This window comes from Herpailurus yagouaroundi, unplaced genomic scaffold (assembly GCF_014898765.1).
Source record: "Herpailurus yagouaroundi ecotype Mexico unplaced genomic scaffold, PumYag 163, whole genome shotgun sequence".
Classification (NCBI taxonomy): domain Eukaryota; kingdom Metazoa; phylum Chordata; class Mammalia; order Carnivora; family Felidae; genus Herpailurus; species Herpailurus yagouaroundi.
Genome location: NW_024412404.1, coordinates 45,170,219 through 45,197,673, shown reverse-complemented (window position 1 = coordinate 45,197,673; position 27,455 = coordinate 45,170,219). Strand labels below are relative to the sequence as shown.

The following is a 27,455-nucleotide window of genomic DNA, read 5'->3' as shown; positions in this document are numbered from 1 at the left end:
TGATGAGCGGTCGGTAATATCAAAGGCACATTTGCAGAATGTTTCCTTTTTAGTAATTGTACAAAGACTCCCTTGCCATTACAAAGCACTTTTCTTCTTGGCGGATTGAAGAATGCTTTACCAACTAAATGCATCCCAGTAATATTCAGAGCTTAGGTCCAACATAATCATAAGTTGCCTTGTTATTATGGAGGTAGCAGCCCCATTTAATAACATATTAAATGCATTATTCATTTATGTAACTCAGACCCAGGGACAGCTGCTGGGATGAAAATAGAACCATTCTCTAATGCAAAAAGCAGGTGTGTGCTTACTTGAGTAAATGAACTCTATATTTCTGCACAATTTTCTTCTAAATTTCAGGGACAGGTCTGGTAGTGCTAATGTGATGCCATTTTCATCCAGGAAATAAAATGGTTTCAGAATGGTTTTTAATGAGCATTTAAAAAAAAATTACCAACAGTCTTCTCGGTGGCAGAATCCCAGGGGGGGATGGATTCGTGCTTTGGATTTAAGCAGAACTGTTGCTGCTGGATTCAGGAAAGCCTGGGGCAATGATTGGTCAGAACTGCCGCAAACAAAGGAATGTACTCTAGCTGATGATGCCGGTGGTGATGGTGAGCCCATGTCTTTATAGCTGCTCGCCAAGACAGAGTCACAGGTGTGCTTGGATGCTAAGTGATTAAAAATCATAACCTGCCTTCAGTGAAACGTGCAGGGAGTTTCTGATGCACAAACTCACTGGGATGGCATAATTACCGTGTGACATCACGGGTCATTTTCTTGCTACCTTTGCTGGTACCAGAATGTCACCATTCTGCAATGCCGGTGCATTTTTTTTCTCTCTCTCTCTTTCTCCCATCTACCATCATTTTCTCTTTTAATCAGTATGCACTGAAGCACAGTGGATTTTCTCAAATATCAAATGGAGTGATGTTAAAAATGCTCCTTCAAGATAATGACCAATCAGAATGGGTAAGGATCCTAGTGCAGGAGCAGAGATTTGGAGGCTGCCTGAGGGGCTAGGTGTTAACCCCTTAGTTTCTGGATTGTAAGGAGAAGCAGGGACTTCAAAGATAGGAATTGGTCACAGCTGGGCTGGTGAGTGAGGTGCTTGAAGGGTTTGGGGCAGTGGTCGTACCCAACTGCTGTGCAGATACTTTAGCATTTGAAATGGTACAGTCAGGGGCTCCTGGGTGGCTCAGTCGGTTAAGTGTCCAACTTTTGGTTTCACCTCAGGTCTTGGTCTCACAGTTCTCATGAGTTCGAGCCTCACATCTGGCTCTGTGCTGGAAGTGAAGAGCCTGCTTGGGATTCACTGTCTCCCTCTTTGTCTGCCCCTTCCCCACTCATGCTGTTTCTCTCAAAAATAAACAAATGAACATTTAAATTAAAACATACACACACACACACACACACACACACACACACACACACACACACAGTACAGTCATCCCAGTGTGAATCTACTATCAGCTTTGTATGTGCCCCGGGACAAGGATGCCCTCAAGGAACTTAAACTTCAAGTCACACAGGAAGACAGTCAGAGAAGGCATAAATGGGTTCCTATCAGGCAAATCATAAGGATTCCTTTAAGAGTTCAGAGGAGGGACAATCTCCTTCTATTTAAAGAGTCAGTACAGTCGTGGTAAAGAGAGGAAGTGTTCTAGAGACACATTTTCTGGGGTCTTGACTATGTGATCATGAGAAAACTGGTTAACTTCCATGAATCTTAGCTTCTTCATCTATATATTGAGAATAATACTTTCCTTAAGCAGAACATTTCAGGGTATTTTTAAGATAAATGGCAAAAGTCATGTAAAGAACTTAGCACAATGACAAGTATAATTAGCACTCTCTCTATATGAACTTTTTATTATTTCACTTCTTATTTTACTATCCTTGTCAGGAAAAGACAGATGAAAGGATTTGTTGCTTAAAGTGTAAGTTTTAGGAAGCTGAGAGAGCATGCACGAAGACAGAGAAGGAGAATGAGCAAAAGAAAATAAGTACTCTCAGAAGGATTGAAAATAGAGGTTTGGCTAGGGCAAAAGGAGCTTTTTGGTGAGAAAGAATTCAGAGACGTAGTGAAGTGAGCTTGCGGAGGGCTTCATGCACAAGATGACAGGATTTATGGCTTATCCTAAGGACATTTGGAAGCTGTGAAGATTATGAACAGGTCACAGAAATAATAATATTAAGTAAAGATAACTGGTAACCTTTCATAAGCACTTGCTAATCATCAGGGCGGTTTTAAATACTCTGTGTACACCAATCCATTTAATTTGTACAACTACCTTGTGAGGTGAATTACATACTAATAACTGACCTTAGAGTGATCCATGGTGTCCAGAGTACTTTCCCAGACAGTATTTAATTTGACTTTTTCAACCATGATCTTAAGCAGTCAGTCCTGAGACTCAAAGCACAGGAAAGGACATGGGCTAGATTTGAAGGAGTAGGAAAACTATGGCCTGCGAGTCATAGCTGGCATACTGCCAGCATCGGGAAATAAGGTTTTACTGAAAGCCAGCTGTCTCCATTCTTTTATGCATTACCTGTGTCTGCTTTCATGCTGCAATCAAAGAGTTGAGTACTTGTGACAAACAGCAGATAGCTGGCAAAGCAAGAATATTTCCTGTCCAGCTCTTTGTGTTAAAAGTGTCTCCACTTCTGGTCTAGAAGAGTGGAAAGACCTTAGACTTTGCTTCCACTCTGAGCTCCACCACTCATTCTAGGTAAGTGAGCTTGGGAAGTCTGTTATATGAATTCATAAAGTGGTTACTATGGCCCCCACCCAAAAAGATGATGAACAGATAACACTGAAGCTCAAAGTCTTAAAGGTGAATTGTCCTAAAAGCACAGATTCTAATTAATTATGAATCTGATAAACTGCATAGGACCAATTTGTGGAATAATCCTTTTTTTTTTCCTCTATTAAAGTGAAAATAAGAAGAAAGAAGCGAAATAAGAGGGAAGATTTACTCAGTCTGCATACTGGTCTCCTTATTATGAGTTTTCAGTAATTAGCCAGTATATCTCTTCATAAAATATCGAGTAGAAACAATCACATTTAGCCAACTTTCTGTACTACACCATTACCATAGCATCCTCTATGGGGTTTAATGTTAAGTCACATAATCCATAACAATCTATTCTTTGCCTGAATTGCAAATTCCCTTGCAATATGCATTACTCATTCTAACCCTCAATCATATAGCCTTTAAAGTATCTCCTAGACTACTGACAGATGTATCTTCAAGATTATAAACATGGTGAGGGCAAGAAGCATGGCTTCTATTGCTGTGCATTTCCCGTAGCTCTGAAGTGAAATGATTCATTGACAGAATAAAAGAATGATATTAAGGTGCTAATAATATGTACAGTATGTTCCTCTGATGATTTGTCTTTCTGGTGGGTGCTTTATAGGAATTAGCTCTAATCCTCAGAGAACCATGCTGTGTAGTTATTGATAGCCCTCAGGGCTACACAGTGGTAGGTCTGGCTTTAAAAAATTGGGAGTGATTTGAATGGTAATGAGCCGGATTACAACGTGAGCTTCTCTCGTTTTAGGTATAGGAAAGTGGTTTCCAATAACTGCACCGATGGAGTAAGAGAACAGTACACTGCCAAACCGCAGAAGTGTCCCGGGAAGGCCCCGCGGGGGCTGCGGATCGTCACTGCTGATGGGAAGTTGACGGCAGAACAGGGGCACAACGTGACTCTCATGGTGCAGCTGGAAGAGGTAGGACCAAAGCCCAAATCCCTTTTGTCTTCTAGGGCCAGTGATTTTTTTCCTAGGAAATCAGGTTTGGTGTGTTTTTGTTTTGTTTTATTTATTTATTTATTTATTTATTTATTTATTTATTTATTTATTTATTTTTACACGTCGTTGAAACTTTTTATGTTTTTCTACCTTTAGTTCTTTGGTTTATGGTTGTTGCTGCTGCGACTTCGCCTTCTCTGACACATTTCCTCAATTATTTTCATTTCAGTGCAAGTTGTTCTTCATGCTGACCTAACCTATCACTTCTTGGGAATTCTTTTTGGAGTTAATTGTGCCTTACTGGCACTTCCGGCAAAAAGGTTCCTCAGAATACATGAATGGTATTCCTAAAATAATTAAGCACACACGCATGTTCAGCCTAAAAGACATTACTGCTGTCTTCCTCTCTCAACCTGAAGTCTTGGCTTTTCTCTTCCGAAGGCAGCCTGCTGGCCATACATGGAACACAAAGGCTAATCTAAATATAATTGAGTATACATACTGTCTCTGGCACTTGAGAGTTTGTATTTTTGTAGCACCTCTGCAATATCACTATGAGGATCAATTACTATTTGACAAATTATGGTTACCTGAGATTTCTGAAAATGTAGACTGGATAAAATGAAACTGATACTGTGTTTTTTAAAATACACACAGGCATTTTTATCATCTTGCAAATAAGGAAGATGTTCTCTAAAGGAGAAATAATTTCATTAAATGATCTCAATTATGAAACCAGGCAGTGCTGTATCCAGCCGTGTTTTCTGAGTGCTAAAATATGGGAAGCACTGTGCTAGGCCTTGTGAACACAAAGGGATTTAAAAAGTTAATAATGAGAGGCGCCTGGGTGGCTCAGTCGGTTAAACGTCCAACTCTTCATCTTGGCTCAGATCATGATCTCAGGGTTCGTCAAATTGAGCCCTGCATTGGGCTGTCTGCTGACAGTGCAGAGCCTGCTTGGGATTATCTCTCTCTCTCTCTCTCTTTCTCTCTCTCACCCTTTCTCTCTCTACTCCAACCTCTGCACGTGCATGTGCACTCTCTCTGTCTTGAAATAAACTTTTTTAAAAAGTTAATAACGACACCAGGATTAAGATCATCATCATTGACTTCCATCAACTTCTGATAGCTCGGTGGCTTTTGATCTGTAAATGAAGAAAAATTACCTGGTGAACATGTCAAAACAGTTTTCCCAGGCCATTTCTCCAAAGGTTCTGACTGAGTAAGTTGGGGGGGGCAGGGGCTAAGAATATACATTTATAACAGGATCATAGGTTATACATTGTGCTTTGAGATAAACAGGGGCACCTAGGTGGCTTAGTTGGTTAAGTATCTGACTCTTGGTTTCAGCTCAGGTCATGATCTCACTGTTCTTGAGTTCAAGCCCACATCAAGCTTGGGATTCTCTCTCTCTTACTCTCTCTCTGCCCCTCCCCTGCTCATGCACACACACACACACACACACACACACACACACACACTCTCTCTCTCTCAAAGTAAATAAGTAAACTTTAAAAAAAAGAATAAACAACAAAACAAGGGCAAAGTCAAGGGGGATAGTGTAGCCTGACAGGCTCTGGAGTGTGACTTGAAGGGGAAAAGATGAAGCAATTAGGATTGCTTTGTCAGGATTGATCAAAATCATTGGTATTTTAATTCCTGTAGGAAAAACAACTGTGAATTAATGAGTTTGAAACTCCAGCTCAGGGTGGTGCTGAGGCTTCTGGTCCAAGGACCACTTAGAGAACCATTCTTGTAACCTAATACTCCTTTCTGGTATCTCCTTAATAAGTGCCTTTCAACCATACCTAATCGCCTAGATACTAAGGTTTTCCCAAATTTTTCAGTTGGCTCTAGAAAGATGCAGACCAATTTAGGCCAATTGGAGTTGCTTGCATTTCACAGAACTGGGACCAGTGCCTGAGGCTATGACATATTAGCTCACAGCAAATAAATTTATATATATAGAGAGAGAGAGAGCCAGAATAAGATTCTGAGAGAGAGAGAGAGAGAGAGAGAGAGAGAGAGAGAGATGAGGGGGAAGAAGACTGTGACAGAATTGTCAAGAGGATTTAGGAAAACAAAATTCTTTTGTTCATAGATAGGACATTCATTGCCATGAGTCCAACAGTTCATGCTGAATTCCTCTCAAGAACTTTGCCAGTTCATACGTCACATGTAGAGGAGGTCAGATTTCAGATTCCCAGTTAGAAGGTCGAGCAGAAAGTGTTGGCTAAAGAGTTGGCTCACAAGGCTGGGAAGATAAAAGTTGACTTCAGGTCAAATCCCAGAGAGAAGAGAAACATAGAAAAGTAGCACAATTCTGTGCATTTTTGTCCCTCTCTGAGTTGTTTGGCAGCATCTACGTGATACAGAAAAAATAGAACGCAGTCACAAAAAGGATGAGAAGTCAAGCATAGTTTTTAGAAGGATTACATTTTGAGGAAATAAAAATTAGAGTTCAGGGACTATCAGGGAAGGAAGCTCTGGTGAGCAGTACCACACTGGGTTCTTGAGACTTCTAGAAAACTGTCATATTTGTTTTTCATATAAAATATTGAACATTTAATTTAAAATATTACATATATATCCAGAAAGAGGACCATGGGGAGGGAAAAAAGCATCAGAAAAAAGAACAGTTGTCTGAGATATATTTAATATGTTCATGAATATGGGTTAAGATAGAAAATGTAACCCACCAGCAGCAATCAGTAGGAGGCAGTCAACAAATGGAAGTTGTGGAAATAAAGATGTAATAACTGATATTAAGAAGTTAGATGGATTTACAGCCAATTGAACCCATATAGATAGAGGATCAGTTAACTGGAAGAAAGGACAATTGGAACTTTAGCATTTGGCATAAGAGAAGAAGGACAGAAAATAGAGAAAATAGGAAGGGAAGGGGCACCTGGGTGGCTCAGTTGGTTAAGCCTCCAACTCTTGGTTTTGGCTCAGCTTCTGATCTCATGGTTGGTGAGTTAAAGCCCCGCATTGGGCTTGCTGTTGGGCTTGCCCGTAGTGCAGAGCCTGCTTGGGATACTCTCTCTCCCTCTCATGTCCCCCTCCTCTCCTCACACACGTACTCACTCTCTCTTTGTCTCTCTCTCTCTCTCAAAACAAGTAAACTTAGGGGCGCCTGGGTGGCTCAGTCAGTTGGGAATCCGAGTTTGGCTCAGGTCGTGATCTTGTGGCTTGTGAGTTTGAGCCCGGAGACGGGCTCTGTGCTAACAGCTCAGAGCCTGGAGCCTGCTTGAGATTCTGTGTCTTCCCTTCTCTCTGTCCCTCCCATGCTCATGCTCTGTCTCCCTCTGTCTCTCAATAATGAATAAACTTTAAAAAAAAAAATTCAAAATAAGTAAACTTAAAAAAAAAGAATAATAAGGGAAAATGATGAAAGACTACCATAAATGTAAGTGGAGACCCAGAGGAGAGAAGAAATATATAGAGTCAGAATCATTTTTGAAGAGATAATGTCTAATAATATTCTGAAACTGACAAAAGGTGTGAGCATATCAACATAGATGGGAGAGAATCCACAATCCCCAAGCAGGAGATATACAAAGAAAACAAAAATCATGTAGGTATCATATTCAAACTACTGAAATCTAAAAACACAGAGAAAATTTTTTAAAGCAGCCCAGGAGAAAATGGAATGACATTTTTGAAGTTCTGGAGGAAAAACAAATGTGAAGGTAAAATAAAGACATTTCTCAGACAGAAACCGAGATGACTTGTAGAAGCTGATTTCTATAAAAAGAAAAACTAAAGGTAATTCTTCAGGCATAAAGAAAATGATGCCAGATAAAAGTACAATAATGGAAAGAGTGAAGAGAAAGAAAGAAGGCATATTCGGGGGTAAATTGCAATTAATAATAACTTTGCAGGCCAATAATGATCAGCTATGGGTTTAAAATATGTGTAGAATTTAAATACATGACGACAATAATTCAGTGTGTATTAAATGGCATTAAAGTGTTTTCAGTTCCATGAAATGTCTGTAAAGAAGTAAAAGTACTAATTTATATTAGACACCAGCAAGTCCAGAATATATGCTTTAATATCTAGAGAAACAGCTAAAAGAATAGTCAGAGACATTAAACTATCAAGTTATTGACAGAGGAACTGGAATAATATTAAATGCACCTCATTGGGGCGCCTGGGTGGCACAGTCGGTTAAGCGTCCGACTTCAGCCAGGTCACGATCTCCCGGTCCGTGAGTTCGAGCCCCGCGTCGGGCTCTGGGCTCTGGGCTCAGAGCCTGGAGCCTGTTTCCGATTCTGTGTCTCCCTCTCTCTCTGCCCCTCCCCCATTCATGCTCTGTCTCTCTCTGTCCCAAAAATAAATAAAAAACGTTGAAAAAAAATTCTTAAAAAAATAAATAAATAAATAAATAAATAAATGCACCTCATTAATCCAAAAGAAAAGAAAGAGAGGAGAGGAAACATTCTTACAGTCAAGACAAATAGAACAGATACAGAAATAGTAGGTATAAACCCAAATATTATCATTAATTACATAAAATAAATAGTGATTTTTGTGGCTTGCTTAAGAAGTCTGTGTCTAACCCAAGGTTGTGAAATCACGCCACAGTTTTTCTTTAGTTTCCACATTTAAGTCTATACCCTCTTGAATAAAACCAAGGTAGAAACAGGTTTTTCTCTTTGCGTATCCATTGATCCAGCACCCCTGAAAGACAGTTCTTCTCATGCTGAATTGCCGTGAGCCTTTGTCATAAATCAATTAAATGTACCTCTGTGGATTTGTTTCTAGATACTGTGTTCCATTGGTTTTGATTTTCAAACCTGTGTTAATTGATCATTCAAACACATTTTAAGTACTCTAGATTTAGAGTAAGTCTTGATAATTGGGCATATAAATCCTCTGAACCAATTAAAAATCATATATTATATATAATTATATATAATATACTTTATAAAAATTTAAGAAACAAAACATATGAACATGGTGGAAGGGAAGGAAAAATAAGATAAAAAACAGACAGGGAGACAAACCATAACAGATTCTTAAACATAGAGAACAAACTAAGGGTTGCTGGAGGGGTTTTGGGCGGGAGGATGGGTTAAATGGGTGATGGGCATTAAGGAGAGCATTTGTTGGGATGAGCACTGGGTGTTATATGTAAGTGATGAATCACTAAATTGTACTCCTGACACCAATACTACACTATATGTTAACCAACTTGAATTTAAATTAACGAATGAATGAATAAAGGAATGAATGACATTAAAATATAATGCATACCTACAAACAAAACTAACACCTTATTTTCAATAGATCTACCCAGAACACTACAACACATTTGGAAAAAATTTTTAAAAACATAAAATGTGTAGTGAAATATACTATGATTGTGAATTGAAACATGCAAGGTTATGAAAAGATGCCAATTTCCCCCTCATTGGTCTTATATTCAAGGCGATTTCACTGAAGTCCCAGCATATATTTGTGGGTGAAAATTGCATGATCACAAAACTTATATGAAGAAGCAAGGGCTCAAGAATAGCAAAGATAATCTTAAAGATGACTCACAGAACTGGACGGTTTACATTACAGATATCAAAATTTATTATAAAGCTATAGTAATTAAGAACGTGTCAAGATACATATATATGTATACATATATACACACATATATGTACACACACATATATACATATATATGTGTGTGTGTATGTGGTATGTATATACATATATGTATATATATGTATATATGTATGTATATGTATGTGTGTGTGTATATATATGTATATATGTATATATATCCTATATATCCAAGCTGATCAAGAGAGGGAATAGTGAGTCAAGAAATACACGCATACATATATATGCATGTGTGTGTGTGTGTGTGTGTGTGTGTATATATACACACATCATACTCTTTGTGACAAATGATACACTGTAGTAGAGTAGATAAATTATCTTTTCAATACACAGTGCATTGCCATCAAAGTCCACGTGGGAATACGTGAATCTTGATTTCTCTTAACACAAAAATAATTGCAACTGGGTTGTCCATCTCATTTTGAAAGATAAAACTAAAGTGTTTAAAGAAAATGCAGAAGGGGGCGCCTGGGTGGCGCAGTCGGTTAAGCGTCCGACTTCAGCCAGGTCACGATCTCGCGGTCCGTGAGTTCGAGCCCCGCGTCGGGCTCTGGGCTGATGGCTCAGAGCCTGGAGCCTGTTTCCGATTCTGTATCTCCCTCTCTCTCTGCCCCTCGCCCGTTCATGCTCTGTCTCTCTCTGTCCCAAAAATGAATAAACATTGAAAAAAAAAAAAAAAAGAAAATGCAGAAGAGTATTGTTAAGCAGAGATTGTTTTAAAACGGGAAATGAAACGTACTAAATATACAGAATAATATGGTTTGATTAGACTATATTAAAATTAGGAATTTCTTTTCTTGAAAATACACTATTTAGAAAATAAAAAGGTAAGCCCTGGAGGGTAAGAAGTTATTTGCAATACATAAGTTTAATAAAGGACTCATGCCCAGAAAATTATAAATGAATTCTACAATCAATTCTACAAAAATTCTGGCAACTAGCTAGAAAATGCACAAATGACTTAAATGGACTTCTCAAAGAGGACAACCAAATAGGTGATAAGCATATGAAAAAATTCTCAACATCACTGCTCATCAGGAACACACCTGAAAACTAAAATAAGATATTACTATCAACCTATCAGAAGATTAACATTTTCAAACACTAATAATAACAAGTATTATTGTTGGAGTAACTGGTCATTCATACAATAGTGCTTGGAGCATGGATTGTTACAGTTTTAGAGATCTGTTTGACATTAACTACTAATCACTGTACTGTTCTGTAAATATATGTGCAGACTATAACCCAAGATTTCTACTCCTAAGTGTACACTCATCAGAATGCATACAAATATGCACCAGAATATGTGGAAAATAATATACATGGCGGACTTACTCATAAGAGGTCAAACTGGAAACAAACATGTATCAACAGTGTCATCAAGAAATAAGTTACATTATACTTATAAAATGGAATGCGGTACAACAATGAAAAAGAACAAACTATTCCTCCCTACATAAACTTGGATGAGTCTCATATCCACTATTACAGTAAAGAAATCAGACTGAGAAAAAAAAATACATGTATACATATATATATAAATGTATGTATCATGTGATTCTGTTTAATTAAGCTGCAAAAGTAGGCAAAGCTAATTTATGGTAACAGAAGTGACAGTGACAGTTACCCTGGGATTTGGGGGTACTGGAAATTTTCAATTTTTTTCATTGATTAATGGATACATTCATTTTGTAAAAAAAAAAATCAAGTCATATATTTGATTTACTTATTTTTTCTTTATGTCTTTTAATGCTCGACAAACAGCTTACTTAAAAATCATTTGAGAAATTCAAATAGCATTTATCTGTACATTTTGTATTTAGGTCTTTAGGGAAAAAAAAAGAAAACGGAAAGAAAACTTTGGGGACATTTAGGAAAGGATGTACTTCCTGGGTCAATCCTATATTCTATACTTCCCTGTATAGTGAGCATGAAGTCATCTTTCCCAGAGATATAAGGAACCTGGTTATGATGATAGAAGGACATGATCTTTTGAAGCAGCAGATGTTTGTGTGGAAGCAGGCTTCAGAATTCAGAGTTTTGTTCCATTTCTAATAGCACAATAGCGCAAGGTCTGAAACAAGAACTTACGCCTGGTCGGCTCTGGCCTTTGTACACCCTCCAGGGACAGAGGCCAGGCTCTCATCCATTCACCTTTGCTTTCTATGTAACAAAGATCATCAGGCATCTCAGACTGGCTGAGTGATGTGAGAACAGATTGGGGAATCTGGTTCTAAGATGTGTAAATTCATGCCTTCTAGGCGCACAAAGGGGAAAAAAAAAGTAACAAGTTAGTTCATTCCACTTGAGTGGGCAAAGCTACAGCAGCCAGAAAGAAATCTGCTATCTTCAGCTGTCAGACCTGGCCCCTTGATGCTCTTGTCTCCGAGTGCAAAGTACAAGCCAAAAAGACTGTCCCCACATCAAGAGGCCCTGGGGACCTCAAATGCAGCTGTGGGATTCTGTGCTGATGTTCACAAACTGTCCTTACAGAAGCACCCGGTTTCTCTATTAATCTCTGGGTTATATACATAGGCTTGGGTGATGCTCATGATCAGGCATACAAAGTAAAGGAAAGTAGAGTGTCGCTGAGAAGCTGGGGAACATTGATAAATGTAACACAGTGACAACAATTTGGATATCCAGCCTTTAATGAACACTGAGTGTAGTCCAGTTTGTGAATGTTTTCTTGTATTATTTCATTTAGATCCCACAGCAACCCTAGGGGAGTAGGTGTTACCCTCCTCATTGCATTTTATAGATAGCCCAGTTAATGCACAGAAAGGCAGTGTAACTTACCTGAGATCCCACAGCTACTTACACATAGAGTCAGGAGTCAGATCCAGGCTGTATGGTATCTGGCCTTTTTATTACTTCCCTCTGGTGGAAAGCGCCAAGTTCTGGGAACGGACCTCATGTAGTTTCTAATGTTCCCTAGAAATACTTCCCTGGAGACACATGGTAACAAAGACCAAGAAGTAGAAAAAATAGGCAAAATTTTCTATGCCCTAGCCAGTCTGGCTTATGGCTGCTGCTATATTCTTACACACTGGTCATATATAAAGCCAAAATTTTCCTCCTGGATTTTCTGAGAATATTATGGCTTGCGATCAATTTGTTGAAGACCATTTTAGCAACCAGAGATCCCAAATCCTTTCTAGGTTTCCTTCTCTTTGTAAAATTCTATCTGTATTGAATGGCTTCTATGTATCTGGTATTGTTTTATCCATTATGAAGAATATTGGAAATATAGGACATGAATGCAGGACTCAGAGAGTTTGTCCTCCATGTATGCCCAACTTCTCCAGAGTCTTGGGTATGAATTAGATTAGAAGAATTATTTAATCAAATCCAAAACAGAAACAAACAAAACCCCTGACATATGCCACTGGCACCACACGCGGTCTGTATTATCCCCCTCAAAGTCTCTGAATCCGCTTCTCATTTGAATTTGACACTCCTAAATTCGCTTTAAATACAGTATTAGGCTCTTGCCACCATACCTAGTGCCAATTTTTCACAACAGTAGGGACATTACTACCAAGCTTCTGATGCTTCTAAAGTAACAAGTCCTCAAGGTACCAAAGGGGCCAAGAAGTCCCCACTACATTCTGATAATTACACTACAGTGTGATTAATGCAGAAATAGGCATGAGACTCTCCAGTTTGGTATGATATTTTGTCATTTGGACACCACGGATTAGGCCTATGTGTCTCCTGGCTTACTCATAATTCAGTTTTCTCCTATAGGCTTGTCTTCTGTCTATTGGACTGGGTAGGGCTAGGGACTGATATCATGCCCCGTTCTTTGCCCCAGTTATTTACATACAAGCCCCTCCATGTAGGCTCCACCTCCTGTACATATCAAGTGAAGTTTGAATGGCCTGAGGAATCAACTGTGCCACCAAATAGTTATCGTGTGTATTTATTGGTTCTCCAACACATATTTTACTAAGTTCCAAGTTTATAGCATGTACTTTTCATTTATGAGTAGACCTATTTCATTTTGTAGAGATCCGTGTTTTTGGTGAACAAGGGTCTCTGCTGTATCAAGTTTCAAATAACAATCTAACCACATGAAATATAAAATAATAAACATTTTATATTCATTGAAAACAAACATACAATTTAGTTTACTGCATTATATTGTAATAATATTCTTGGCAGCCCCCACCACACAATAAATGCCGTTAAGGTGTGAATCATGCCATGATTGGTTGTAGGCCCAACATCTCTTCTCAATGCGCCTAACACATGGATAGAACTCAGTCAGCGTGTGTGGATTTGGATAGGCTTCCCTAAGGAGTATAGAGATGAAGCCCAAACTTAAAAGGAAAAGACTCTTAAATTTTCCATCACATCCAAAACATGTTTAACTCTTCATCTGAAATCTAAATCCCTTCCTTTGTTCTGTACTAATGCTTGTCCTAATTCTAACATAAGAATATCGGGGCGCCTGGGTGGCGCAGTCGGTTAAGCGTCCGACTTCAGCCAGGTCACGATCTCGCAGTCCGTGAGTTCGAGCCCCGCGTCAGGCTCGCATCAGGCTCTGGGCTGATGGCTCAGAGCCTGGAGCCTGTTTCTGATTCTGTGTCTCCCTCTCTCTCTGCCCCTCCCCCGTTCATGCTCTGTCTCTCTCTGTCCCAAAAATAAATAAACGTTGAAAAAAAATTAAAAAAAAAAAAGAATATCAATGAAAACCTTGCTAACATCAGAGCGAAGAAGAGAACGTCTTAGTGACGGAAGATTCTCAAAGGCTAGGTACACTGATGCTGGCTTGTATGTGTCGGAGTAAAAATTGTGCAGACTTGACATGTGCAGGAAATGGAAGGTGTCCTTCAAATAGCATGTGAGGCCACCCTCCACATCTAGGTGACAGAAAGGGCTGTGTAACACAGCTGGTTCAAACTCCCAAAGCTTGGCTCCCCCACCTGTTACTCAGAGAACCACATAAGTCTGTTAAAGTTGAGGAAAAGCCCCTATTGTCAGAAACTCCGTCATTGCCATTTTCATGTTCTCTCCCAAAGTACTCTAATGAAGGATCCTTCACCAGAAGCAACAAGGCAAAGGAGACAATATTTCTTCCACTGCAGACTCCCTCATTGTGGCTAACACAAGAACATACAGGGGGGCCTGGGTGGCTCAGTCGTGTGAGCGTCCAACTTCAGCTCAGGTCATGATCTCGCAGTCTGTGAGTTCGAGACCCGCGTCAGGCTCCTTGCTGACAGCTCGGAGCCTGGAGCCTGCTTCGGATTCTGTGTCTCCCACTCCCTCTGCCTCTCGCCTGCTCATGCTCTGTCTCTCTCACTCTCAAAATGAATAAGTATTAAAAACAAATTTTAAAGAACACATATACATATACACTCTGCATTTATGCATCACTGTTTCCTTGGGGACAAAGAATAGTTAATCCAGAGACCAACCAAAAGGGGAGAGAAACTGTCCATAAAGTTATATCTGACTAGCCAAACATTTTCCAACCACACCTGAATTTAAGGGAGCCTATCAAAGGTGTTTTGCCCTGAGATCCAAGTATCCAATGACAGGTGGCATCCCTCTGTCTGGAGACTTGTTTAAGATGGATGTTCTCTGGACCACTAATGAGCACCTAATGAGCCTATAGACTTCTCAGTGCAATAACTCGGCTTCCTGGAGAAATCCAATGCAAGAACCTGAAGGCATAAGATGGATGGCAGAGAGGGGCGCCTGGGTGGCGCAGTTAGTTAAGCGTCCGACTTCAGCCAGGTCACGATCTCGCGGTCCGTGAGTTCGAGCCCCGCGTCAGGCTCTGGGCTGATGGCTCAGAGCCTGGAGCCTGTTTCCGATTCTGTGTCTCCCTCTCTCTCTGCCCCTCCCCCATTCATGCTCTGTCTCTCTCTGTCCCAAAAATAAATAAACGTTGAAAAAAAAAAAAAAAGATGGATGGCAGAGAGCCTAATCAGTCTTAAGAACTCAACAAAACCCATTTGGAAGGCATTCATTGGAGAAGACTATAGGCAGAAATGGTGTCTGTTACAGAAGATAATTAAATCTGTTTTAAACAGCTGTAAGAATAAGGAGATGCAATTCGCTGCATAATTTAAGACTTTTAAATTAAATCTGAGGCAAGGGACTAAAATTAAAACTTTGATCTGTATCTCATTGTCTTAATACTTCAATTTACATACAAAGACTGGAACTTAATAAGGAAAATTCATGATTATAACTTCTTCGGTGAGATTTAACTTCAAAACATGAAGGCTGTGTCCTCATTAAATGGATTTCAATGATCTGTAATTTCACATACATTGAAAGACTTATGGCAGCATAAAAGTAACCACAGTGTAATAACACTTCATAAATATTGCAGGATGCTCCCAGCCGTCGGATGATAGAGAACATGACTCTTGATAAAATTTTCTGTGAGAACCTCATTTGTTGAAGTCGTAAAGGAATTTGACCTACTTTTTCATCTGGGGGAAAATTGGGGCCTTTAGAAATGGCACAAAGAGTTAGTAGGCAGTGTTCAGTCTAGACAGGTATCAGTGTCTAAGCCAGCCCAGGGCGGACTCAGAAGCCTCGGCTGTTTTCTCCTTTCACACAAAGGAACAGGAGCTGATTTCAATGAGCCGTGGGGACTTAAGAGGCTTTCTCATGTATTATCCCATACTCTATTCAGCTTTATTCTCTTTGACTCTAGCAAGGTAACTGAGCCACTTGATTTCTTCTCCCTTGCTGCTTCAAGTTAAAAAAGAAAGAGGGAAATGAGGCGGGCAATATAGGTTGTCTCTAGCCAGAGGCCTAGCATCTGAAGTTCAGGTTGGCTTGGTTACCAGCTCTTTTTTTTTTTTTTTTTAATGTTTGTTTATTTTTGAGTGAGAGAGAGAGAGAGAGACAGAGCGTGATTGGGGGAGGGGCAGAGAGAGACACACACACACACACACACACACACACACACACACACACACACAGTCTGAATCAGGCTCCAGGCTCTGGGCCATCAGCACAGAGCCCGATGTGGGGCTCAAACCCGCAAACCATGACCTGAGCCGAAGTCAGATGCTTAACCGACTGAGCCACCCAGGTGCCCCTTTTAGCAGCTCTTTCTAAGGCTCCACTTTTCCTTCCCTCAATACTGGTCCACATACATTGGGGTGTTGCTATTCTTTAGGGTTTCAGGGAATCAGTGTTTGCAAAGCACTTTGCCTTGACAAGCAAAGAGCGACACCTGGCTCATTACCGAGAGTTTCAGTCTCTCAGCCTGTCTGCTTTAGGCCCTACAACACCAGTGCCCCATTTCATTCACACGGCTGGCCACTACCCCTGAAGGAGAACTTCACCCAACCATGCAAGGTTTGCCCAAGTGTGCAGCTTCCTCAGGTTTCTGGCTTTGCACTTTGTCATTTATTATTGCATGACTTTGCCTTATCAGCTCCTTCCTTAGTGTAATCCACCATTTTTTTTTTAATTTTAATTTTTTCTATTAGTTTTCTTTATTTATAAGAGGCACGGAGAGACAGAGCACATGTGGGGGCGGGACAGAGAGGGAGGGAGACAGAATCGGAAGCAGGCTCCAGGCTCCGAGCTCTCAGCACAGAGCCCGATGTGCGGCCCGAACCCACAAACTGTGAGATCATGACCTGAGCCAAAGTCGGACGCTCAACCGGCTGAGCCACCCAGGTGCCCCTAGTGTGATCCACCATTTGTGTGCGTGGACAGTCTCCACCTTGTGACCAGTAGCACTTGAATGAACTATGCATCTTCACCTAAGAGCTGAGATCAATTTTAGCAGCCTGAAGGGGTGTTGGAATATGAGTGGATCTTCACTAATGCCCATAACAAGAATAATACAATTATGAAAAATAGCAGGTCACCTACCCTAAATTTGATGATTTGGCTCATGGTCATTCTGCCTATTTTTATAAGTAAAGAAATTGAGGTTCAAACGTAAATTGCATTTCAAAGGGCATGTAACCAGAGTCTTCCAACTCCCAAGTTACCAGCTGACTCTGTAGGGCACTTCTTCTTCATACAGTACTCCGTAGACCTCTATAAAGTCACTTAGATCTCTCAAGAACCTAATAATTTGGAAAAGTGAGGAAGTAAGCATCTGGGGCAAGAAATCATATCCATTTCAGAGATAAGATCTTATGATTTTGGTTAAGTCTAGCAAGTGATGCTAGATAAAAAAGTTTTGAACGCTATTTAGAAATTTTGAAAGCATAACATAAAACAGTATAATGATTCCAGGATTGTGTGTGTGTCTCTGTGTGTGTGTGTGTGTGTGTGTGTGTGTGTGTGTGTGTGTGTCTACGCATTTGCACATGTTCAAGTGCTTCTCATTGGTTACTATAACATTCTCCAATCTAACAATGTCATCTCTGGGTGATACAATTATGAGCAATTTGAATTTTCTTTTTCCTCATTTGATGTGTTTCCTACATTTTCTTTATGAATTTTCCATGACTTTCTCTCTTTTTTCTTCCTTCTTCTAATTAAGCTAACATATTTCTATAAAGTATTTTCTAAGTTTTTTTCATTTTGAGAGAGAGAGAGAGAGAGAATGCACATGCAAGGGAGGGGCAGAGAGAGGACAGAGAGAATCCCAAGCAGGCTCCGCAGTGTTAGCACAGAGCCTGATATGGAGAACGATCTCATGAACTATGAGATCATGACCTGAGCTGAAATCAAGAGTCGGATGCTTAAAAGAATGAGCCACCCAGGCGCCCCAAACCTAACATATTTCTATTATATATTTTACTACATAAAAATATGCAGGAAAAATTCATTGCATAAGTTTATTCCTAAAGGAATCTCCCTACTCCTTTTTTTAAGCACCATTTTGCTCTTATTCCATACCTGAATGCTTTAGACTGATTTTTTAAAATTATTTAAAAATATTTACATGATTTTTGTCATTTGGTGGCACCCTAGTTTTCCTACCAAAGCTTGCTGTGGTGATTCCTAAAGCCACGATGTAGTGGTAATAATGTACTGATGTCCTATATTACCTAAAAAGTGTTTTTAAAACATAATGGGTCACAAGTATGAGCTCTATCTGCCACAGTGTCTAGATGCAGTAAGCAGACCTTGGCTTATAGTTATTGATCTGCTTACACAAGCCAAATGTCCCTCCTGCCTTATGGTATTCTGTTCCATTCTAAGCCAGACACCAAGTACAGAAGACATAAAAAGAGAATGTGGAAATTTGCTGTTCGTTTCAAACACATGGTGCTATGGCTCATTTGGAAATGAAGGATTAAACCATTTTGTAATGTTCCAGTTGGAAATTCTTGGTCTGAGCATTAGATCCAGAAGTGTTTGGATACTTAGCTAGGCAAATCCCAAGGATCAGAGTCCTCAGTGAAGGGCCCAGCCATCTGTATTTCATCCTAGGGAACGTGAAATATGTATCCAGTCAAATGATTTGGTGGATCCATAGTCTGGTCTTCTGGCATCACTGACCTTGTTGGACCTGAGTTCTCCGGTGAAATGTAAAACCCCATATGCACCGGCCTCCTCCCTTGTGTGAATATTCTCCCTCCGGGTCAGAGCGTACAAGTTTAGTGCTGCTACCTTTTCTTGCAAGAGGTGTGGGGGTCTGCACATTTGGGGAGGCACCTGTGCCAGAGAAAATCATCTCTGAGTAGACAAGGGGAGGAGCTGACTCTATAATTATGCAATCATGCCACTATGTAAGTATCTTGAGATTGTGTCCAGAGCTAAGTTTTTAAGCTGAAGAGAAACCCAGAGAGCATGAATTGAACCACATATTCAGGAAACACTTTCCCAGCAGATCTAGTGAGGCAGTCTCAGCTTTCAGTAATGCTAGCATCTCTTGAAAAGGATACCAGAGAGATCCAAGACTTGCTTAGGAACAGAAGATAGGGCATTTGCAACTGTCTTTTCTTACAGACTAGTGTTATCCTGTGCTGGAAGGACTCAGTTTACCATTATAAAAGGGCAGGCTCAACACAGTCATGTCAGTTGATTCTTGTTTAGAGTTCTCCTCACTCTGTTGAGCACTCACATCAGCAGGGTGTTCACAAAGAAGTTTTGCAGCTTCCATGGTATTTTACAGAACCTGGCATATCATACTGAGCTCCTCTTACATTGCTATTTAATGAAGAATTTGATCCATGTTGGCATTCCGTTAGAGGGTTTTAGCTACTGGAACTTACAAAAGCTTTCTGGTTTCACATATGAGTGAATCCTTTCTTCAAGAGCACCCACTGGGAATGAGCACAATAAAATAGTTTCAGTTGTGAACCAGTAGTAGGAGTGCTGAACTTGGAGTTAAGAAGAGTTTGGTTCAAACTAGTCTTGGGACTCAAGGCAAATCTTAACAGTCTTTTGGGGTTGAAGATTAAATGAGATACTATACAGAGAGCAGTTATTATTTCTGCCACAGTGAACTTTCAAGGAATGCTGTCTTTTCTCTTAGCGACTACCAGGAGATGTTCTAGAATAGTCTTACTTGCATATTTTATATAAGAAGTCACCTTCCAGAGCTCACTCTTACTGAATAAGCACAAGGTGGATAGTACTGCTCCCATGAACTTATTTCCACCAGCTGAAGAAACCTCCTGTTTGATAGCCAGGACTCAGTGTACCATAGTGATCTCTTTTCCTGTTTCTTGTTGAGATTCTGTTAACCTGAGTCTGACTAAACCTACCGGGAGTAGGCTATGCAACGCACAGGTGGGTTACTTTTACTTTGTGCTCCCCACTCTGCTAAACATTTTTAGTATTAGAAAGGGCTGAAATATCTTATTTTTGTTTCTGTCATTCAATGCTGTCTGATGATTTTTTTATTGTACTTTGTCGTCCAAAGAGCATTAGAAAGAACAGAAATCTAAGACCAAAGTTGGCTGTACTCCCTCATCAATCTATGATCAATCTGTGTCCCCTTCTGGTTGTTTCTCATATACCTAATCAACATTTAAACATTTACATTACTGGTAGAAATAGAATGGTGTGGTTTGTGGTATTTCTTGTGTCGTACCATACTCCACCCCCCGCCTTTGAAATTTGGTGAAGTCTTTACTTTCTCTTCTTTACTCCCTCCCTCTTTTAATCCTAAGTGCTGGTCTCTGTCTGCACCTCACATCTCTTTGCCCCCCATGGAGTCAGTGTTAACAGACTGCACTGCATTTACCATCACCTTTATGCTCGTAAGAACACACACATATAGTACGTATACTGTTATCTGTTGTGTTTCTGTTTGTGACAACAACGGGTTATACTCAAGTCAATTCTCCGCATCGTACTTTGTGCCACATGAACTTTAAGCTCCCTTTCAAAACTGAATTTTCGTGAAGGCTGAGGCAAGCTGGAGCTTTGCAGGGGCCAGACTCTGACATATGAGCCCAGTTTCTATCTGCAGTGAGTCTATAATGCCTTCAGGAGTGTCTTGGAATCTCATCTTGGGACGAGGCTGTCAGTGTTGAGTTACTATAGCATTTGTTTTCCCATTTTCCTCTCAAGCCATGTTGCAGGAACTGATAGGTTCATACACCTTCCATTCCTCAGGTTAATCTCGGCTCCTTAGTGGCCATTTGATATATTTGTTTTTCTATTACAGAAGTCAGTGATGCCCTTGTAGAATCCCCATATGGATTTCATGTGGCTTTTGTGCTTTTCTTGGGCACATCTTTTGAGCTAATAGTTCTATATCTATATCAGGGCATATGACGAAAGGGCAGCAGGTCTAAAAAACATTATCTGGTAGCCTAGATATTTGCCAGCCTAGGTTCCATTTCAGGAATGATGATTTGTGGTTTATTGAATTGAAGTAACTCTCAATTATACACACATTTTCCTGACTGCTGAATTATGAGTACCTCTTGTTCCCCATATTGTCTATTCTCTTTATGGCTTCAACGTGACACTGCTTCACCAGAAGGAAGACATAAGAATGTAGTATGGTGTTCACGTCAATCCATATTTCCCCTTCTAAACAAAGCTGTTGTCAGGGTGAGGGGGGGTGGGGAGCCAAAGCCAGGGATGGAGTCTAACAGGAAAAGAAAGTGATGCCTTGCCTTCGTTATCATCTTTCTCTCTCGCTGGAAGCGATTACAAGTAACTTTCAATTAAGGAAGTTCACCAAGGACTGAACTGCGTGGATAAAGTTCAACCACAGATAATCTTAAACCCTTAAGTCTCACTGGCTGTGGGATTTCAGGCATCTTATTTAACCAGTCTGTGCCCCAGTCCTCCTGGTGTAGCAGAGCAAAAGAACATCTTCCCTTGCTATCTCCCTGGACTCCTGACAGCCAACCCGAGATAATATATAAGGAAGCACTCCAGAGAACAAACAAATGGACAATAGTCCAAATTTGTTGAATTAAAAGAATGATCTCCAGGCCCTGCATCAGGCACTGAGGGCACAGCCAGTAAGGACACATCTTAGCACCGAGGAGTTCATACCAACTACTTATGGATTAGCCAGCAACTCGTTTTCCTCCAGAAGTTAACTAATCTTGGCCACAGATAGTGTGGAATTTTTGCACGTAATTGTGCACCAGACACTGAACAACAAGTGCGGTTCTTTCATTCCTGGCCTTGTTGGTGCACCTTTCACACTTAGACCTCGAAGACATCCTGGGAAGGCTTCGCCACCATGCCAAGATGGAAGGAGAATAGCATCAGCTGGTGCCGTGCTGTATGCATCTGCAGATGGATTAAATGACAAGAAAACCTACTATTCAACCATCCGATCCCACGGGCCTCAACCTTCGGCACAGCCCAACATCCTCTTTGGACCTTCTCAGACCCCAGCAGCACTGAGCATCTTCCCCAGAGGCCCCGAGCCAAGAAGGGAGGGGTCTTGAGTGGTAACTGGGCATCAGCATTTTTTCTTTTAATTTCTACAAGAGATGCTGATAGCAAAATCTGAGATTCACTGCTTTCAAAACCAATAAATGATGGGAGTTAATTTTGACAGGAAGGTACATGTAATTTCCTGTTGCAACTCATATCTCAATCTCCCATCATCTACCCTGAGCTACCCCCTAATTAGCTTCCCAGAATACCTGGGCCTCCTTCCAATTCACCCTCCATATTGTAACCAGAGTGATCTTTTTGAATTAAAACCATCATCATGCCGTCTTCCACTAAACCTCACTTTAATGGCTTCCCATTGCTCTTAGGAACAAAATAAAAATCAGAAACTAGGCCCCAAGTTCCCAAATGTAATTTTTCTCCCCTTCAGTCTGATTTAATAATGTGTCCCTCCTGTGTCTTTAACTTCTTTTGATTATACCACCCCCCTTCTGCTGCAGGGCGTTTGCACATCTGGTTCCCTCTGTCACCCTTGCCTGGACTCCTCACCTCCATGTCAGTCACTGGTGTCCTTTGTTTAGATAAGTTATTTCTTCCCTTCAGGTCATCACAGCTCAGATATAACTTTATCTGGGAAGCTTTCCTGGAAATTTTCAATCAGATCCAATTTTCAGCTCTCCACCTCTCCCGACTGTACAACTTGCAACACGATGTCATTCCCTGTAATAACTTTTTACGTAGGTTTGATTATTTAATCTGTCTCACTGAAACGATAGGCCACATCTGTTCTGCTTGGTTTGTTGTAATTTACTTACCACCATTTTCCCATTTCATGCCTGACACAAGATAGACATTCAGTAAGCAACCATTCAATTGGTTGGTTGGTTGGTTGGTTGGTTAGTTGGTTGGTTAGTTGGTTGGTTGGTTGGTTCATTGGTTGGTTGAATGAATGACCAGAAAGCCAGTCAGAGTAGGGGAGTGTGCCTAATCAAATGGTGATCGAGGACTTAGGCTCTCTTGCCTTTGCCCTGTTTCTCATTCTCTGAAACGACTTGGCAGCTCTGTCTCAGATGGTAATTTCAGCCCAAGGAAGTCAGAGGCTGATGACTGATGAGCCCCAAAGAGAGGCAGGTACAGCTGTGTTAGGCTTGGGAAGCACCTGAGAGCCTCTGAGGGCAAAAGTGTGGCATCTGGTTTGATCCGCTTGAGTGGGCAAAGCTGCAACAGCAGGAATAAAATCTGCTACCTTGGCCCCTCAGAGTTCTTGGTTCCCGGTGGAGAGTACCAAGCCCGGGGGCCTGCACTCGTGTCAGAGGGAGGGAGGGAGAGAAAGAGAGAAAGATCTTCCTAATACCTGACCTAATACCCTAAAAGCATGATTCCCCTGTGAAGTCAGCCCTGCTGATACATTAGACCCAACACCGTGGCTCTCTTCTTTCATCTATCTATTAAATGCATGGGGAGCATTGTCGTGACTGGATAATTAAGAATGCTGTCAGGCCAGAAGGCTAACATGACAGACAGTAGTCATCCAGACAGAACTTGGGAAGAGTTTTAAGTGCTGAAAGAGGTTTAAATCCAGGCCCACAAAAGCAGAGCGGTGAATACCAGACAGGAAGGGCAAGGCAGGTGGACTCCAGCAGGGGCAGCCAAGGTTATACTTTTCCCAGTTGTGTGGGGGCTAAGGTAGAATCAGCTGAGCTCTGAATCTCCCCTCTGTGTTCTTGCAAATGGTGACTGTTACCTGATGTCCATTCTGTCTCCACAAAGAACCCTTCAGCTTTCTTTTTTTTTTTTTTTAACATTTTTTAAATGTTTATTTGAGAGAGAGAGAGAGAGAGAGAGAGAGAGCGGGCGCGCTTGTGAGTGGGGGAGGGGCAGGAAGGGAGGGAGAGAGAGAAAAACCTAAGCAGGCTCCATGCTCCCACAAGAGGGGCCGATCTCCTGATCACAAGATCATGACCTAAGCTGATATCAAGAGTTGGACACTTGGGGCGCCTGACTGGCTCAGTGGGTTAAGTGTCCGACTTCAGCTCAGGTCACGATCTCGCAGCTCTGGAGTTCAGGCCCCATATTGGGCTCTGTGCTGACAGCTCAGAGCCTGAAGCCTGCTTCAGACTCTGTGTCTCCCTCTCTCTCTGGCCCTCCCCTGCTCACACTCTGTCTCACTCTCTCTCTCTCAAAAATAAATAAACATTAAAAAAAAAAAAAAAAAGTCTGATGCTTAATTGACTGGCCACCCATGTGCTCCTAAACTTCTCTTTCTTTCTCAGTCTCTGTCTCAAACTCTCTCCCTCCCTCCCTCCCTGGCTCCCTCCTTCCCTCCCTCCCTCTCACCCCTTCCCCTCTCTCTCCCCCTCCCTCACTGTCCCTCTCAGTCTCTCCTTTTCTCCCTTCCTGCCCCTCCCTCCTACTCAAGTGCCTGTGCACTAGTTTGTTTGAGCTCTCCTGCTAGCTTCCTCTCACCCTCTCAGAAATTATATTGCCTGTCTTGTTCCTCGGTTAACCCAGTTAACCCTAGCTATTCCTGATAATTCCTGGGACACTTGTCCCAAATGATGTGAGATCTTAAGGTGGTTTCTTCTTCTGTGCCCATACCTATGGTTGTCTGGCAGCAACTCTGTTGAAAATCCAGAAAACATGAGACAAATGAGCAGAAACAGCATGAGAAATTGATCAGTCTGATTTGTGCAAATGAAGGACAAGTCAGCAAGAATGGTTGACATTTATATTTATTAGTGAAGGGAATTCAGGTAACTGCACCATGTCTGGGCTTGTGGCTAATCTGTCTTGTAGTTCTGAATGGAGTTTCTTTCTCCCACCCTAGGGGAGAGTTCTTGCCCATGCCCTACTGAGAGTTAGCCAGTGTGCCCCCCACACAGTGCTTGGCTGGGCATAGAACAGAACAGTAGGTCATGGAGATTCATAGGATTTGAACGGCTTTTCCTTTCCTTGTGAATTAGCCTTTTAAATGTCAGCATTTTAAACTTGGCCTTTTCAAAAAAATATGATACCAGATGAACCTTACTTAATCGAAAATATTTTTTATTTAAAAGGTGTTTGTTTGTTTGTTTGCTTTTAGGTTTTTTTCTCCCAGTTAAAATGGGAAAAGCTAAGAAAACAAACAGAAAACTTGAAACTTGGTAAAGGATGGGCTGCATGGGAAGGAAGCTGTTTTTTGTGGTTAAGGTCTAAGCAACTTTGTTCCTAAATAATCTCTGCTGTTATTCCAAAAGGCAATTTTCTTACAGGTCCCGGATTTCATAAAGCAGACCTGATCCTCCCTCTCCTGGCCTACCGGTGGGAATATTAGAATGGTAGGATTCCAGGGGCGCCTGGGTGGCTCAGTCGGTTGAGCATCCGACTTCAGCTCAGGTCACGATCTCACGGTCCGTGAGTTCGAGCCCCGCGTCGGGCTCTGGGCTGACAGCCCGGAGCCTGGAGCCTGCTTCGGATTCTGTGTCTCCCTCTCTCTCTGCCTCTCCCCCATTCATGCTCTGTCTCTCTCTGTCCCAAAAATAAATAAACGTTAAAAAAAAAAATGATTAAAAAAAAAAAAAGAATGGTAGGATTCCAGTCCAGCTGTAAAAAGGGTTATGGCAGGTCCTTCACAGCTGCGTTGTTTTGACAGTAATTTATTTTGAAGCAGAGTTTTACAGATGACTGATTAACTCACATGTCTTAGAACAACCTTTCAAGTTAAGAAAGTAAGGTATTCTTATGCCCATTTCATAGATGAGGGAATGGACACCAAAGGAGGCTGAATGCATAAAGTCATGCAGCCTGTTACTGGCACACTGGGATCCAAGCACAGGGAGCCATCAGTGTTCTACCCACCTGTAATGAATGAGATGCAAATCCAGGGAGATGGGCTCAAATCCAGCTCTGCTGCTAATTAGCCATGTTAACCTTGAACAGATCATTAAAACGTCCAGCTTCCCCACCTGTAAAATGGACAAATATTGGCCTGTTTTTTTCTCTCCCAACTAAGATTCTGTGAAGAATAAAATGTTATCATTCTGATAGCACAAAATGCTGAAGTATGAAAGCATTAACCTTTATTCTCTTAATAACAGGGCTGAGTCCAATGTCATATCAGGTGTGAGGCAAGATGTCTTTTATGCCTCTCCTTATATGGTTAGGGAACCAGAAATAAGGGGCCCAGGGGTTCCGAACACATGGGAGAGGTCTGTGACCATGTGGGGTAGGCTGAATTTTTAAAGCTGTGTGTGTATACCTTTTATTCACGTGGATGCTAAGAGCATAAACAAATCCCTCTGAGAAATTGAATATCAAATTAGAGCTGATTAACGAACACTGAATTTTCCAAACCTTGAAACTTTCGGTCATCAGTGCCCTTCAGATTTGGAGACCGTCCATCTTGGTAAGCTCCTGTCTGCTAGGGAATGTCACAGGGATTCTGTCAAACACAGACAGGTGCTCCCAGCTGTAGGAGGGAGCCAGAGTCTGCCATTTTCCCAGAGCCAGGAACCAGGAGAAGCCCCTAGAGCGGAGGCAGCAAGCACCAACTCCCCTTTCCTGATGTTGGGCTGTTTTTCAGGGTGACGTCCAGAGGACACTCATCCAAGTGGACTTTGGTGATGGCGTGGCAGTGTCTTACGTCAACCTCAGCTCCATGGAAGATGGCATCAAACATGTCTATCACAACGTGGGCATTTTCCGAGTGACGGTGCAGGTGGACAACGGTCTGGGGTCGGACAGCGCCGTCCTGTACTTACATGTAACTTGTATGTTATTACTGTTGTTGGTTTATGACATATTTTAAATGCTGTGTCCTTTTAACATATAACCCCAAATGTCATATCTAGAAGCAGCTCACACGTTATCTTTGAGTAGAAGGGGAGAGGAGAATAAGAGAGCCAAATGGGGAGAAAATAAAAACAGGGGACAGAGTTTGAAGAATCCTAGAATTTGTGTTGCCTGAAATTGGTCTCATGGCACTTCCTGTGCCTCTTCCAGATGCTTCTGAGATCAAACACCTGTGTCTACGGCTGGGCCTAAGCAATTTGCTGAGCTATTTGACTGAATATGGATTTGTCTTTTTTTTTTTTTTTTTTGAAGCAAGAAATGTTTGAAAACAACTCCCGTGTATGGCTCAGTCTACTGCATTGAGAATTAGCACTAGTGATGGAATTTCTCCCCATCTCATTATTCTTCTCTTCCCATGATACACCTCACTGTTAATAACTCTTTTAGACTCGTGCTCCTGTTTTGAAAGTGTATTTCCTGGGCTTTTATCCGTGATGATTCGGTGCTAGAGAGAAGTTGGTGTCAAGAGAGG

The 27,455-nt window shown here is 41.2% G+C and overlaps 1 protein-coding gene across 8 annotated transcripts in view; it reads left to right on the top strand.

Moving 5' to 3' along the window:
• The window catches only part of SORCS1 (sortilin related VPS10 domain containing receptor 1), a 495,821-nt gene that overhangs the window by 375,070 nt on the left and 93,296 nt on the right, over positions 1 to 27,455 (top strand). For all 8 annotated transcript variants that reach the window (XM_040486379.1, XM_040486377.1, XM_040486376.1 and 5 more), the window contains exons 18-19: positions 3,574 to 3,745; positions 26,715 to 26,901. In XM_040486379.1, the coding sequence (XP_040342313.1) occupies positions 3,574 to 3,745; positions 26,715 to 26,901 (359 nt within the window). The remainder of the gene's footprint in view (positions 1 to 3,573; positions 3,746 to 26,714; positions 26,902 to 27,455) is intronic.